General features: G+C 32.6%; 1 protein-coding gene across 1 annotated transcript in view; it reads right to left on the reverse strand.

Annotated features, from left to right (window-relative positions):
• The window catches only part of CNBD1 (cyclic nucleotide binding domain containing 1), a 422,393-nt gene that overhangs the window by 101,800 nt on the left and 302,352 nt on the right, over positions 1–18,241 (reverse strand). Inside the window, 2 exon segments of the mRNA XM_007472370.1 lie at positions 7,688–7,820; positions 9,053–9,190. Of these exon segments, the coding sequence (XP_007472432.1) occupies positions 7,688–7,820; positions 9,053–9,190 (271 nt within the window).

Below are 18,241 nucleotides of genomic sequence, written 5' to 3' on the forward strand. Positions count from 1 at the left end.
GAATAATTAAAGGAATTTGTTGCCTCTATACCTGCCTTGCAAGAAATGTTAAAATAAATTCTTTAGAGAGAAAGATAATTATATAGGCCAGAAACTCAGCTCTATATAAAGAAAGGGAAAGTCTCAGAGAAGGAATAACATGAAGGTAACATAAAAACTTTTATTTTTCTTCTTAATTGATCTAACAGATAGCAGTTTGTTCAAAATAACAATAGCAACACTGTATTTGACTATGTATGCTTAGGAATATATATATATATATATATATATATATATATATATATATATATATATATTTATATTTGTATGTATATATATTTGTTGAGAGAGAGAGAGAGAGTGCCTAGCTATGTTACTTATGAGTAGAGTCACTGACAGCAATGCTACAAAAGATAGGAGGGAGGAACGAGGATCATTTTATTATAAGGTAGTCACACTACCTGTGAATCAGTAAGTGTTATTTGTAAGTGGACTTGGATTAGTTTTAAGTGTACATCCTAAACTCTAGGGCAACCACTAAAAACAGTAAAAAACTTTTACTAAAAACAGTATAACTGACATGCTAAGAAAAGAGAGAAAATGCAATCATATGAAATGTTCAGTTAAAACTACAAAAGGCAGAAAATGAGTAGAAGCTGAAAACAAAGAACAAAGAACAAGGGTAACAAATAGAAAACAGTAACAAATATGACAAATATTATCCAGAAATACTAATAATCACTTTGAATGTCAATGTTTAAATGTACCAATTAAAAGGCAGAGATTGTCAGAGTGGATAAAAAGAAAAGAGACCCAACAATATGTTGTCTACAAGAAACCCACTTTAAATATAAAGATACATATAGATTAAAAATAAATGTATGGAGAAAATATACCATACTAACACTAATCAAAAGAAAGTGCAAAGGGCTTCCCTGGTAGCGCAGTGGCTGAGAGTCCGCCTGCCGATGCAGGGGACACAGGTTTGTGCCCCGGTCCGGGAAGATCCCACATGCCGCGGAGCGGCTGGGCCCGTGAGCCGTGGCTGCTGAGCCTGCGCGTCCGGAGCCTGTGCTCCCCAACGGGAGAGACCACAACAGTGAGAGGCCCGTGTACCTCGAAAAAAAAAAAGAAAAAAGAAAAAGAAAGTGCAAATAGCTATATTAACTTCAGACAGAGCAGACTTCAAAGTAAGGAATGTTATGAGAGATAAAGAGGGCATTACATAATGATAAAGAGGTCAATTGTCCAGGAAGACATAATGATCCTTAACATATATGTGTTAACAACAGAGCGTCAAAATATGTGAAGGAAAAATGATAGAACTTCAAGGATAAACAGATAAATCCACTATCATATTTGGAGACTTCAACTCCTCTCTCTCAAAAAGGGAAAGATCCAACAGGAGTTGAATTCAATACCACCATCGGTGAACTGAATAGAGGATATCTATAGACTACAACAACAGCAGATGACTCATTCTCCTCAAGGTCACATGGAATATTCACCAAGAGAGACCACATTCTGCACTATAAAACACGAATTAAATTTAGAAGGATAAAAATCATACGTGTGCTCTTAGACCACAATGGAATTAACTAGAAATCAATAACAGAAAGATAATTGGAAATTTTCAAAATATGTGGAGATTAAGCAACACACTTCCAAATAATACATGGGTCAAAGAAGAAATCTCAAGAGAAATTTAATAATATTTTGAATTAAATGTAAATGAAAACACAATTTATTGAAATTTGTGGGATGCAGTGAGAGCAGTGTTTCAAGGGAAATTTATAGCATTTAATGCATTTAATAGGAAAGAAGAAGTAGCTAACATAAAAAAATCTAAGCTTCCAACTTAGGAAATTAGAAAAAGAAAAGCAAATTAAATCTTAAATAAGCAAATGGAATAAAATAATAACAATTAGGGCAGAAATCAATGAAATTGAAAACAAAAATCAATAGAGAAAATCAACAAAACCAAAAGCTGGTTCTATAAACAACAATGAACAAGGGGAATTTGAAATTTAGAATGCAATACTATTTACCTTAGCTTCCCCCAAAATGAAATACTTAGGTATAAATCTAATAAATATGTATATGATCTATACAAGAAAAACCATAAATCTCTTTTGAAAGAAATTAAAGGAGAGATATTCCATGCTCAGGATAGGAAGATGTTATTTGTCAAAATGTCATTTCTTCTCAACTGGATCTATAGATTCAATTCAATCCAAACTAAATTCCCAATTTTTTTTGTGAACATTGATTAACTGATTCTAAAGTTTATATGGAGAGGCAAAAGATCCAAAAGAATCACCACAATATTGAAGGGGAAGAACAAAGTTGGAGGACTGGTACTATCTAAGTTCAAGACTTGTTATAAAGCAACAGTAATCAAGACAGTGTGATATCGACTCAATGGCAGACAAATACATCAATGAAACTGAATAGAGTGCCGAGAAATGTACCCCATAAACATATTTAACAGATCTTTGACAAAGGAAGAAAAGTAATATAATGGAGCAAAGGTAGTCTCTTCAACAGATGGTGCTGGAACATCCAAATTCAAAAAAATGAATCCAAACACAGACCTTATACCTTTCACAAAACTAACTCAAAATGCATCATAGACATAAATGTAAAAATGCAAAACTATAAAACTTCCAGACGGTAACATAAGAAAAAAAATCTAGGTGACCTTGAGTTTAGTGAAGTCTTCATTAAAATTAAAGACTTCTGCTCTTCAAAATACATATTAAGAGTATGAGAAGACATGGGATACATTGGGAGAAAGTATTTGCAAAAGATACATCTGAAGGGCTTCCCTGGTGGCGCAGTGGTTGAGAGTCCGCCTGCCGATGCAGGGGACGTGGGTTCATGCCCCGGTCTGGGAGGATCCCACATGCCGCAGAGCGGCTGGGCCCGTGAGCCATGGCCGCTGAGCCTGCACGTCCGGAGCCTGTGCTCCGCAACGGGAGAGGCCACAACAGTGAGAGGCCCGCGTACCGCAAAAAAAAAAAAAAAAAAAAAAAAAAAAAAAAAAAAAGATACATCTGAAGAACACTGTTATACAAAATATACAAAGAACTCTTAAAATGCAACAATAAGAAAAAAAATATCTGGTAAAAAATGGGCCAAGGACTTTAACAGACACTTCCTCAAAGAAGATATATATATCATAAGCACATGAAAAGGTGCTCCAGTCACATGCCGTCAGGGAAATTAAAATTAAAACAACAAAATACCATTGCAAATCTATGTGAGTGGCCAAAACCTAAAACACTGACAACACCAAATATTAGCAAAAATATGGAGCAACTGAAATTCCCATTGCTGGTGAAAGTACAAAATGGTACAGCCACTTTGAAGTAGATTATTTTAAAATTTTTATTTATTTACTTTTGGCTGTGTTGGGTCTTCATTGTGGCATGCAGTCTTCTCATTGCAGTGGCTTCTCTTGTTGTGGAGTACGGATCTAAGCACGCAGGCTTCACTAGCTGTGGCTCGCAGGCTCTAGAGAACAGGCTCAGTAGTTGTTGGGCACAGGCTTGGTTGGTCCGCAGCATGTGGGATCTTCCCAAACCAGGGATTGAACTCATGTCCCCTGCATTGGCAGATGGATTCTTAACCACTGAACCACCGTGGAAGTCCTGGTACAGCCACTTCGAGAGACAGTTTGGCCGCTTCTCACAAAACTAAACATACTTCTATCATACTATCCAGCAATTTCATTCCCTGATACTTATCCAAAGGAGTTGAAAACTTATGTCCACACAAAACCTGCATGCAAATGTTTTTAGCAGCTTCATTCATAATGCTAAAACCTAAATGCAACTAAGATGCCTTTCAGTAGGTGAATAGTTAAATACACTGTGGTACATCCAGACCATGGTATATTATCCAGTGTTAAGAAGAAATAAGCTATCAAACAATGAAAAGATTTGGAAGAAAAATATTAAAGTGAAAGAAACCAATCTGAAAAGGCTACATATATATTGTATGATTCCAATTCTGTGACAATCTGGAGATGGTAAAATCAAAAGAAAGCAGTAAAAAGATCAGTGTTTGCCAGGGGTTTAGGGAGGAGGGAGAGAAGAAAATGTGGAGCACAGAGAATTGTTAAGGCAGTAACTATTCTGTACAATACTATAATGGTGGATAAATATCGTTATACATTTGTCCAACCCACAGAATGTCTAATACCAAAAGTGAGCCTTAATGTAAGCTATGGGCTTTGGTTGATGATGTTTCCATGTAGGTTCATTAATTGTAACAAATGAACCACACTAATGGAGTATGCTAATAACAGGGGATAGGGTGCAAGACTGGGGGCAGGGGGTATATGGAAAATCTCTGTACCTTCTCAGTTTTGCTGTGAACTGAAAACTTCTCTAAATAATAAAGCCTATTAAAAATAATCAAATGAATTAATATGCTATATTACAAAATATTCACTTATGCATAAGAAGAAAGGAGGAAGAAAAATGTATCACTATCAAATGCACCCCTAGACAAACCTGTTTCTGGGATGCTCAAGAGTGTCCTTAGGGCTAAAAGTTTAGATACCCTGCAGAGTTAATTGATCTAGAAGGACTGATGTCAAAAAGCTGGGATTTAGAGCCTAGAGCTTCAAATTTCCATTTGGTATAAATACTGTGACTGAAATTCTCCATTTTTGGCTTTTGAAGACTAGAAAATTTTTTATAATTGCTATATTTGCATATTTTATCTTTTAAAACTAAATTTTTACTACATTTTTAGTATCTCTAGTTATTATGTTTGCTATATTATATCCAACCTGGAAAAGATAGAGCATACTGACATAAGCAGGATAACAATAAAATGTATACAAATGGTTCATGAATGTCAAGTTAATTTACCATTTTTCTTATACATATGATACACATAGAAACAGGTTGATTAGTGAGATCAGCTGGTTTCCATTTTCTATCCAGTCACACCTGGAAAAAATATCACCTGGGAAGACTTTAGCTGGTGTGATACAAACCAGACAGACCCAAATAACAAGCAACATTGTACACATCCATTAAACTCAATCTCCCCTTGCATATGAAGCAAAAGTAAGAAGATTTAAGAAGTTAACAGAGGAATAGTGCCAGAAATAAGTTTTATTTATTTCATAGATTTCCAGGCATTAATCCTAAATTCTATCAATATTTTGAATAATTTCCTAGATGTCTTTGAAACTTCATCCAATATATTTTTCTAAAATAAGATCAAAACACAAGTAATTATGCTTTGGAAATCATACTACTGCTAATTTTAAGCCTATCAATAGATATTGAAAGTATAATTTGAGCTATTCTCTACATTTTCTGATAAAAATTAAAAACAAATCATGAGTAAAGTGGAGAAGTATTATATCTAATGTTTCTCTTTGATATATCAAGTTTGTCACCACCATAAAAGAAAATTTGTTTGGGTTGAAAGAACTTATTCTTCACCTAGGAATGTTTATTTATAAGAACCATAGTATTTCAGAGCTGAAAGAAGCCTTGAGAATCATCTAGTGAAACTGCCATTCTTCCCTAAGGAGGATAAATGTTTTTCTAAACGGTGTAAGTGTAAGGACCAAATATTTTAACAACAGGGAATAAGTGGAAGAATTATGTTACTTTTGACCTATACGATATAATCACAGATTGTTCAATGTGATAGTTTCCACCATTACTTTAAAAGCGTTTACCAAATAAGAACTTGAACCCAGCATGTCTAAGAAACTATGTGTCCACATCTTCTTAACTTTTTGATGCTAAATTTAAATATTTTAGATTGATATTTCAGACTTAAACACATATTATTCATCATTAGTAATCAAATACATTAAAACACATAATTATTCCCCTTTTCCAAATCCCATATTCTTTTGGTTCACGTAGTTGAAAAAAATCTTTGATTATGGTGTCTTTCTTCCTCTAAAAGCATCTCAAAAATATTAATGTCCTGATAAATTGGCAAGTTTAAGATTTTTTTAAATAAAATAGCCCTGGAACTGAGGACCAAGAGTTAATATTTCTAATACAGAAGGGAGACCCATGGTAAATCCAAAAACCCAATTAAAAAAAAAATTCTATACAATAAATATACTGAATCTAGAAATGCTAATTCCCAGTTTTTTACACATCAGTTTACTTCTTGTCTTCTAAGTGTACTTTTGGCCAAAAATGAATACAGCGTAAGGAAAAATGTTTCATGAATAAAACTACAACATGACATTCAATTTTTATAAGCAAGAAGAAAATATATATTTGGCTAAATATGGGCTAAACACTGTATTTCAAAAAATGATAAATAAAATATAAAAACAAGCACAGGAAAGAAATTTGGAACAAATTCAGGAAAGGTGCATAGTCTCACTAAACTGAACAGGTTTATTAGGGATTCTCAGCTTTTGAAGCATAGGTATTCATTTTTTCCAATAAATGAATCTTCTGTATGGTGCTATATTAACCTCACTTTTCTATTATTTAGAGGCTCCCTCAAAGGATAGCTTAGCCAGATTCTGTAATTTCTTCACCATATTTTTATTGTTAGAATAGTCACATTTTGGAATTTATAACTTAGACTCATTCTTTTTAGAACTTTAATTTCAAACTTAATTCAGAAATGTCCTCCTCCTCCTGGCACCACATCTCCCACTGCAATTATGGATCTGCAGGTTTGAAGTAGGGCACTATAGTGATTCCTGACTGAAGATTCTGACACACCTACTGTAGCTCCTCTTATGTTGGTGTCTTAGTTTTGGCTACTATAACAAATAGCATCAGCTGGGTTGGCTTAAGCAACGAACATTCCTCACAATTTTGAAGCCTGGGAAGTCCAAAATCAAGGTGCGAATAGATTCAATGTCTGCTGAGAGCCCTCTTTCTGGTTTGCAGATAGCTGCTTTCTTGCAGTATCTTCATATAGCCAAGAAAGTGAGATCAACTCTTTCTCTCTCATCTGTTCTTTTAAGGGCACTGATATCATTCACGAGTGCTCCACTCTCATGACTTAATTGCCTGCCAAATGTCCCACATCCAAATAACATAACCTTAGTGAATAAAGCTGCAACATATGAATTTTGTGGGACACAAACATCAGTACATAGCAGTTGGCATCTGTTATTTAGTATGCTTCTCATAAATGGAGATATTGTACAAAATGACTCAACACCACCTACACATTTTGTGTATACATAACCCAGGAAATGCAAGCGTCATTGCCACGCTGAATATTGGAAATGTAGGCAGCTTCACTGCTGCTACTCCTTATCTCAGTCTTATCTATTCTCTATGATATTTTTCCCTGATAATGTGTACAGATAAGCAAACATGCAGCTAAAGTAGGTGCTCTACCAGGAAAAAAGAAAAAAAAAAATGACTGTAACTTCTCACAGCCTTTATCCTTTATAATTTGGTCTTTACATTGATTCCTAGGGTGGGGCAAGAAGGGTAGGGACTGTGGGGAGAAATAGGAGGATGTGTAAGTAAGTCTACTTCTGAGATCACTCTTCAAGTCAATACAGAATGATTTTTAATTTAAAAAGCAACAATCTAAATGTCCAATTGAAAGGTAACATTTGATATATTAGAGAAACACATGTGAAGAAATATTATATAAAATATTAAATCTATGAAAAGTTACAAATTCCAATAATGTAATGTAATATAAAGGAAATAATCCAAAATTACTTGAAACTCACCATGACCCGGAGGAAATTTTTTCCATTAATTGAGTGTAACTAGCTCATATATGGATAAAGTAGGCCACTTCATATAATATGGACACTTATGGATTAATTTCACCTTATTTTTATTTTTCAGTTTTGTTTTTTCCTGAAAAAAAGTCATTATCAAAATTTATATTACATATTTTTTTAAAAAGAGGTAAAAATATAGAAGATAGATTAATGGCAGTAAAAGAAAAATAAAGGTTATATGGATATAACTTAGTATAAAATGTATTTGAATTTTATAGGAGCATGACCACATAACCATACTGAAATTTTAATCTTCAGATCTGCTACTAAGATATTTTCCCACCTTTCAAAATATTTTTAGCCTCCTATAAATGTTGTAGCATTAAAAAAAAGAAAACCCTATCATAGTCAAGACTACATTCAAAAGTCGTATTTGATAATACCAAATAAATGATACTGACATTTTGAAAATAAAAACAAACATATGAAACTTTTTTTTAAGCCAGCCACTCTGAAACCAGAGATTTGGAAGGAAGTTGAATCCTAGGAAAGTCTTCTGTATCAACAACACTGAGACCACTTTATCTAAAGAAATCCCAACTATTAAAGACCTAAATCAAGAAGATGGATGTCTCCTCATCTCCCTCCAGCATGAGCACCTCACTGTGGCTGAGGCCAGTGCTCTGCAGCACCTGCACCATTGTTAAACCCTATAAAGAGGAGCTGACAGAGCATGACCATGGTGGGTTCCCAATCCATCATTTATACAAACTTCCTCTTCCATCCAGGGGAGAAGAAATAGAAGAGAGGGGAATTTGGGGATTTGATTAAAAGAGAATAAATTGTTAAAATTGAAGAAAATAAGTTATGCTAGTGCAGCAGAATTAGGGACTCAGAATTAAGTTGTGATCACCTACTCATGCAACTCTCGGTCTCGATGTATGTTATACATATGAAATAGTGTTCAGATAATGCTCACGTATTTGTTCTTCCTAAGGTAGACTGTAGAGGTTTAGAGATCTCTGATCATTCTGGTATCCCTCATACATGACATGCTGTTGACACCCAAAACATACAGCCGCTGAATGAATGAATAAGTGAATGAGTGAATGAACGGATGAATGTTAAATTCATGGAAAACCAAATGCACTCAAACATATAACAAATTATATCCATAGAGACCTTTCCACTTCAACTACTTATCAGAGGCTTAAGTGATATTCATCAAATATATCATATTTTTATGGTCTCCAGTTCAAGACAAATTAAAATATAAAAGAGATATGGACATCTTCTGCCTAGAGAGGCAAAACTTAGTGTTAATTTATACCCATATTGTGTTAATACATAGATTAGATACGGTCATACCGATTTTAACTTTGCATAATTCTTTGCAGGGATTATAAGAATTTCACAATCTTATTCTGCCACCACTGAGAACGCCTTTGTTTCTGATTCAGTCTGAGCTGTAACTTCCAGGGTTCCAAAGGTACTCCATTGTCCAAGCTGTAAAAACACCAAAAGCTACTTAAAATTCATTATCATTCGTCAACATAAAAATACCAATGATAGTGAAAGGATCAATCTAGGAGAGCCAGCAAAAGGGTAAATGGTAGATCACGCTCCTGTTCTTTGAAAGAAGGGTATCTAAACATACTTGCATGGATGTCGTACTTCTTTTGTCCAATGTCACTTTCCCAAAGCAAGAAAGTTTTGTTTTAATTTTTTTTCATTAGCATGAAACAAATAAGTTATAAGAATAGATCTTCTGTTTTATTCACTGATTCATTTTAAGTGCCTGAAATTGTGCTTGGTACATAGTAGCCATTCAATAAATATTTGTTGTAAGAATGAGGAAAATAGTGTACTTATATCCATGGTCTTCAGTTTATTTTATTATACTCATATGTTGGTAAGTAATAATGGAAATGAATACAGTGTTAGGCAGGTATAAATCACTGACATATATATGTATTCATGTATGGTCTCCTAATTTATTATGCTAAGAATAAATATTAAGCATGGCAAAAATGTTACCACTAGAATACATATTGTAAGTTATTAGGCTGTAGTGAGAATGTGTACAGTTACAAAGAGGATTTGTATTCATGTTTGCCTGGGAAAATTGAAGGACATCTAGAAAAACAAGGGAACCTTCTCAGAGAAAACATCAGGTCAATATGGCTATCTAATGATGATATGGGAAAACTTCCATCTTCCACTTCATATCCATAGAAAGGCTGAATATTTTTCTTTTTAGTTGAATGAATAGCTGAGATTGAATCTTCAAGTTTGGAAATAAAGGAGGACTTGAAACAACTACTGCTGAAACCAAAGTGGTCCACAGTGATATCAAACTAGGAGGAAGGCCTAAGTGATTGAGTTCTGGGGTTGTCAACCATATTGGAATAGGAAAGTCAGGACTATACAGGTGAGGAGTTGGAGTTGAACACTTTTGCTTAAAGCTTAGAACTTTGAAGGATTATCCCATATATTAAATGGAAACAACAAAAACTCTACTCAATAATGTAGCTGTGGAACTGGGTAGAATTGTCATAAAATCAGGATCTTAGGTCTGCAACTTGTGTGGGTGCAGAGTATACATTCACACATAGTACAGGACCCAAAGCTAATGTAAAACCTGGTACACAACTAAAAAAACCCTAGGATCCAGGAAGGTTCAACTTTAAGCTCTATGTATGAATTCAGAAGACAAGGAACTCCCACGGAATGCAATCCCTGATAATAACAAAATCACTATAGAAAATTGCAAGTCACATAAGTGGACAAACACTTATGAGGAAAGTCAACAAAAAAAGAACCAGAAAAAAAAAATGAAGAACTTAAAAGACTCAGTACACGTTTAATATATTAAGACCATAAAACCAGAGCACGACATTATGGAAGCAAAAAGAGGCATTTTGTGAAAGAACAAAATTAAATTTCTATAAGTAAAAATTAAAGTTATTGAAAGAAAAACACAATGAATGTATTAATTAGTAAATTAAAACTAAAGAAAGAATTCAGGACATGGACAAAATATGAGAAAAACATCCAGAATAAACTATGAAAAATATAGAAAGAATGGAAATAAGTGGGAGATTTTAAAAGATATAGAAGATAAATGAAGACCATTCAGCCTATATCTACTAGGATTTCCAGAAGAAAGCTAAAAAATATGAGAGTGAGGTGATACATAAGTGACAATGGCTGCAAACTCCCAGAACTGACAGAAGAGTTGAGTCCTGAAAATGAAGGAAGACACAAAATTTAGATACATATTTGTATTTTATATCACTGATCAAAATTTGTTATACTTCCTTAACCTTTCTCCTCCAAATCCCCCTTCATCATCGTATCAGTTATCAATAATTTCAAGCAGATGTTTTCTACATATTTTTCCAGATTTTCTAATTTTTTTAAGTATAAGACTTAATCTGAGTAATCTAATAAATTATTATGAAAGCATAAGTCCTCCATGATTTTGAATAACCTTCTTAAGATTTTATTTCTTCATTCATTAACCAATATCATCAGACAACCCAGCAATGTTAGGAAAGTATTCAACTTCCTTGCTCTTTACATACCCACTTATTTTAGTTGAATTAATTTTAAAATTAAAATTTATAACATTTCCATTCTGTTCTATAATATGGTCACCTTCAAAATGCTAGAAAAAAGAACTTTCGAAGAACTAGAATTGTGTATTTACTTAAAATAACAATAATATAGAGTGAGAGTAAAACAAACAACAAGATGATAATTTTAGGCAGCATGTGAAATAAATTACTAAAAGATGAATTTTAGCTGGAAAAGCATTGAATCCAAAGAAAAAGGATGCAAAGAAGTTGGTAAAAATTGGTAAATGTAAATAACATTTACTGATATATAATAAATTTTAAATGACTAATTTTGAATGCCTTTAAAATGAGAGAAATTTAGGGCTTCCCTGGTGGCGCAGTGCTTGAGAGTCCGCCTGCCGATGCAGGAGACGCGGGTTCGTGCCCCGTTTCGGGAAGATCCCACATGCCGCGGAGCGGCTGGGCCCGTGAGCCATGACCACTGAGCCTGCGCGTCCGGAGCCTGTGCTCCGCAAATGGGAGAGGCCACAACAGTGAGAGGCCCACATAACGCAAGGAAAAAAAAAAAAAAAAAAAAAAAAAATGAGAGAAATTTAAAATAGTTTTACAACAGAAACTCCAAAGAAAGGAGCAGGAAGATAGAATTAAAATGTCTATGCTCTGGAACTAGGAAAAAAAAAAGATTTATGCAACTTTTCTTAGTTCAGATTACAAATTTAATATAGGAATTAGAACTTTTTAAATGGAAAAAGGAAAATAAATACAATGATATAAAAATAAAGCAATGATAAAAATTTTTATTTACCTAAATTGTCTAATAAACACCAATAATTTGACTTAAGAAATAAAAACAACAACAAAAGCAAATGATTATAAAGATGACAAAAATATTTGTAAAATTTCCAGAAGAGAACAGCCAAATGAACCGCACACAAAAGAAACATGCTCAACCTCACTAGAAAACAGAGATGTACATGGTACACACATATATTCATCTATCAGAATGAAAATGTTAAATTACTCTAACCTATGAGACTGGGGAGGTACTTTAATACATAACTCTAGAAACTGTAAAAAGCTTCAAAAATGGGAAATAAATAATAAAAGAATGCTTAAAATGCTTTATCCAGTAACCCATTCCCTAGGAATCTACCTTAAATAGGAATCTACCTTAAATAAAATCTACCTTAAATAAATAAATATTTTGTTAAGGATACATTTAAAGATGTTAAGGCAGTAAATTTTGGCAACCCTTGACTGTAATATTCCTTAATGGTCACCTACTTAGATCAATATGTGTGTGTGTTTGTGCATATGTATATAGTGTGTGTGTCTATGTATGTATGTATCTATGTATATATATATACATATATATATATAGTTATATGTTTATATATATATATATGTTTACTCACAAACATATATATATATATATGTTGGTGAGTAATTTATACATATATTCAAACAACACTAAGTTTTAACATACTGTTAATGATTTGTAACATCTATACATCTTAACCTAAGATTCCTTATAATGAAAAAAAAAGTAAGAGGTGAAAATTTATGTTAAAAATCTATTTTTATAAAGTGAACATTTACAGAAACAGTAATTTGTGTAAGTGTATACAATTGTTTATATCCTGGTGTCAGTTCAGAGAAACATATACAAGTGTAAAGGCTATTCAGAGAAGAGATGGAGTGAAAATGAAAAATGATTTATTAAATTTTTCTTCAAACTTCCTTGTATTTTTTTCAATGATAATAGGGAGTATGGATTAAATTTTAGACATTTTTGAAGACATTTAAAATGCAGGTTCAAAACAACATTCTCTGTCTCCTAAGAAATAGAAATAAAAGCAAAAATAAATAAATGGGACCTAATCAAACATGAGCCTTTGCACAGCAAAGGAAACCTTAAACAAAACAAAAAGACAACCCTCAGAACGAGAGAAAATACTTGCAAATGATGTTACCGAAAAGGGCTTAATTTCCAGAATATACAAACAGCTCATACAACTTAACAATGAAAAAACAAACAACCCAATTAAAGAATGGGCAGAAGACCTAACAGACATTTCTCAAAAGAAGACATACAGATGGCCAAGAGGCACGTGTAAAGATGCTCAACATAGCTAATTATTAAAGAAATGCAAATCAAAACTACAATGAGGTATCACCTCACACCAGTCAGAATGGTCATTATTAAAAAGTCTACAAGTAATAAATGCTGGAGAAGGTGTGGAGGAAAAGGAACCCTCCTACACTGCTGGTGGGAATCTAAACTGTTACAGTCACTATAGAGAACAGTATGGAATTTCCTTATAAAACTAAAATATAGAGTTGTTATATAATCCAGCAATCCCACTCCTGGACGTATATCCAGAAAAGACAAAAGCTTTCATTTGAAAAGATACATGTACTCCAACGTTCATAGAGGAACTATTTACAGTAGCCAAGACATGGAAACAACCTAAGTGTCCATCGACAGATGAGTGGATAAAGAAGTTGTGATGTATATATACAATGGAATATTACTCAGTCTTAAAAAAAGAATACAAATGCCAAGATTATCATACTAAGTGAAATAAATCAGAGACATATGTGGAATCTAAAAAATTGTACAAGTGAACTTATTCACAAAGACTAACAAACATAGAAATCACACTTATGGTTACCAAAAGGGGAAGGGGGGGGCATAGGGATAAATTGGGAATATGGATTAAAAGATACACACTACCATATATAAAATAGATAAACAACAAGCATCTACTGTATAGCACAGGGAGCTATGTTCCCTATCTTGTAATAAACTACAATTAAAAAGAATTTTAAAAATAGATATACATATATGTATATGTTGAATCACTTTGCTGTACACCTGAAACTATACAATATTATATAACAAGTATATTTCAATTTAAAAAATTCTGTGTTATTTTTCATGCTTGTATTATCTCTTTTAATATCTTTATATTGATACATAATATATCTTAAATTATATACATCAAATGTTCATAGCTGTTATCTCTAGGTGATGGAATTGCAGATAATGCCCCTTATTATTGTGTACCTCTCTTCATTTTCTAAATTTTTCAATAAATATAATTTAAAATTATACAACATTATGAAGTTATTTTAATGACCTACAACTCAATCTTAATTTTTTTGAAAATATTTATCAGGGTTATGTTGATAATCCTATTTTGGTGGGGATAGTTAGTAGAGTTGCACAAAAGGAAACAGTTTCTCTCACTTCTAAACTCTCATGCTATTTTACTGAAAAATAAATTGATAGATAACTTTATTGGGAAATAATATATTCCCATGATTTAAGAATTAACTTCTCTAAAAATGCATAACCCAAAAAACTTGTCTCTGAATATTATGAGTTGGTAAACAGATTACAATTTCTTTTGAATAAAAACATCATGTTGAGTTTTGTGCAAAACTGCATTTTGCAAAAATAAACTCTTCTGAAAAACAGAAGACTTTTATAAATACAATTTTTGTTCTTGTATTATTTTTCTATTGCTTCTAGCTTCCAGACACATTAAACAAGATCAGTGACTAAAATTACAGCTCCTATTTTTAAGCCAAGGAAGGGTCTTGTTCTTAACACTATAAAATATTTCTTTTTTCTAAGGGGCTGAAGAAGAAGACAGAGAAAATACAAAGCCTCTATAGATCAGGGGTTCAAGGCTTAGGTCTAAGGATCGACTTTTAAAGACTCTTAAACTCTTAATATGTTATGCCACCATATGTGATTATTTGTAAATTTCCATTTTTCTTGAGTTTCTATTGCTTTCATTAGATTTTCAAAGTTGTCTGTGTCCCCTAAGAAGGTTAAAAAGAACTGCTCTAGATAGAAAAATATTACTTTTCCCCTATGATTTTAAAAGGCTTATGTAGGAACTACTTTCTTATAACCAATGTTATACAATAAGAGAGGAATACAAAGATGTTGCATTTTATAATCTTTCAGAGGATTTTGGCCATATTTGGGTTGTATTGTGATATTTAGAAGGTAGAAGCAGGCACAAACGTAAGGTGAGGATAATTTGCTTGGAACCTCATCTCACTGGCTGAGAGATTGGACTGTGTGATTCCGTAGGAATTCTCTGGGTACATTTGTTCCAAAGCTGTATGCTGAGTCAAACAAGATGTTTCCTATTATACGAAAAGAATTGATCATTTGAGATTATATTAATAGTATTGCAGTCTCTAAGTGAAATCTACAAACCAAGTCGATTTTTAGATATAGTCAATAAATTCCTCTTTAAATTTGGCTAAATAAGACGTCCTTTTATGCCCCCTCACACATTTTAGCAAAAAGAGTCTAGACATCATAATGAATAAGAGAAGTAGAAGTTCTTTTTATTTCCTCTAAAACAGAACGGTTCTTTCAAACACCCTCAGGGTACTTCCATATCTTCAATTGTTCACATGAAACATTTGTCTGAAATATCTAGCACACTGACTGCTTGTCAATACTACCCAGCTTCAAGGTCCAGTTTAAATCTCATCTTTTTCACAAAGTCACCTGGTTCATCACAGACACCCCTCTGATTTATAATAAAGTATGTACTCTATTGTTTTTTTATATAACATGCAATGCTTTCCTAAGTAAGGGCACTCTAAAAATTAATGATACTATTATATTACTATCTTAAAACTGTGAGGATAAAGAAATTTGTTTCTTTCCCCCTAATATAGGGAGATTTTCAGTAGCAAATGAGCCTGAGTTGCATAATCATCATGTGCTGCCATTTTAAGACCAGTAGTATTCTAATCAAATGTCCTTAATTTTAAAAAGTCCAGTTGTAAAAAATTAATTGCTCTATAGGTAAATCTTGAACTTGGTAAAAATTTATCTGATGCCTTCCTTATTTAATTTCACTGTGGTTATAGGAGATTTCAAATTTAAATCATTTGAGTCAATCATTTGAAATTTGTTGAGACTCAACCTGTGACTTAGCACTAAATCAATTTTTAAAAGTGTTCCATGACCACTTAAAAGGAATGTGCATTCTGCAATTGTTGTTTGTATTGTTGAATACAAGTCTATTAGATCAAGTTTGTTGTGTTGTTCAGAATTTCTATATATTTGCTGATGTATTTTTTTGTCTAGTTCTTTATCAGATTCTATAAAAATAAAAAAAAACTCCCACTATAGTTGTGAATTTGTTTATTTCTTCTTTGTGTCCCATCAATTTTCACATTATATATTTTGAGGTCATAACTTTAAGGCACATAAACTTTACACTCATATGAAATATTCCTCTATCTTAAATGATGCCCTTGCAATAAAATCAACTTTACCTACTATTAGTATAGCTACCCCAGCCTTCTTTTGGTTAGTAGGATCTTATTTATTATCTTCCATTATTTTTCTTTGAAAATTCCTGTATATTTATAATGAGGTGTGTCAGCATACACAGTTTTATTTTACTTAAGCTGACAATCTTTGTTTATTAATTGAAGTATTTAGTCTGTTTATATATGATGTAATTATTGATATATTTGTGTTTAAATATGACATCTTAATATTTGTTTTCTATTTTGCTATCTACTTTTGTGTCATTTTCTCTCATTCATTGCTTCATTTTAAATTAATCAAACATTTCTCTATTATTTTATTATGTCATTTTTTAGCTTAGAGTACTTTTTTATTCTTTTGGCAATTACTATAGTAGTAATAAAATGCATCCTTGTCTTACTAGAGTATACTCTAAATTATTAATTATTTTCACTTTCCAGAAAGTTCTGTAACTTTTTTTCTGTAATTCAAAAAATCTGTAACTCCATTTACCCTATCCTCTTTTTTTGATTTATCACTTTTGATATATTTTATTTCTATATACATGTAGACCTCCACAGGTAACACTGTTTTATACAGTCAAGGAACATTTAAATCAACCACATATTCACCAGGTTTCTTTGTTCTTCAATCCCTTCTACATTCTTGTAGTTTATTTGGAATAATATTTTTTTTCTGCCTGAAGTTCTTTGCCTTGGGATTCTTTTTTGCACAGGTCTCCCGGCAATGAGATATCTCTTTATTATTTATCTGAACACACCTTTATTCTTCCTTTATTTAAAGATATTTTATCTGGGCTTCCCTGGTGGTGCAGTGGTTGAGAGTCCGCCTGCCGATGCAGGGGACATGGGTTCATGCCCCGGTCCGGGAAGATCCCACATGCCGCGGAGAAGCTAGGCCTGTGAGCCATGGCCACTGAGCCTGCATGTCCTGAGCCTGGGTTCTGCAACGGAAGAGGCCACAACAGTGAGAGGCCCACGTACCACAAAAAAAAAAAAAAAAAAAAAAAAAAAAAGATATTTTATCTGGTTATAGAAGTCTAGATTGACAGCTATTTTTATCTCAATACTTAAAGAATTATCATTCCATGTTTTCTGACATAATTATTTATTGAGAGAGCATTAAAATTTACTTTTTAACATATTGTGTCCTTTCCATCTATTTCAATTTTAAGATTTTCTTGGACCAGTTTTCATTACTTTCTAATGTGTCTAGGTGTGATTACCTAGTTTGTAATTCATACAGAAACTTGAATCTGTTGCTTGATATCCTTCCACAGTTGAGAAAATAATTCAACCAGTACTACTTCAGGCAATGCCAAATATTGTTTCTGTCCCATTCTTATGCTTCTTTTTCTTAAACTTTTTATTACTATCTTGTCAGAATTTTTCACCTCATATATATCTTATGCTCTTTTCTGTATCATTCATCTTTTTTATCTTCATATTTACCTGTAATATTTTCTACTAATCTATTTTCCAATTCAGTAACTCTCCTGTTTTATCTAATCTGCTGATAAACATGTCTATTGAGTTATTATTTTGTTATTATATTGTTAAGTTTCGAAGTTACAATTTCAGTTTTGTAATGAAATTCTCCCCTCATCTATTTTCTTCAGAATACAATCAGCTTTTTTTTTTTTTTTTTTTTTTTTTTTTT

Source organism: Lipotes vexillifer, unplaced genomic scaffold, assembly GCF_000442215.2.
Source record: "Lipotes vexillifer unplaced genomic scaffold, Lipotes_vexillifer_v1.1 scaffold163, whole genome shotgun sequence".
In the NCBI taxonomy this organism is placed as follows: Eukaryota; Metazoa; Chordata; class Mammalia; order Artiodactyla; family Lipotidae; genus Lipotes; species Lipotes vexillifer.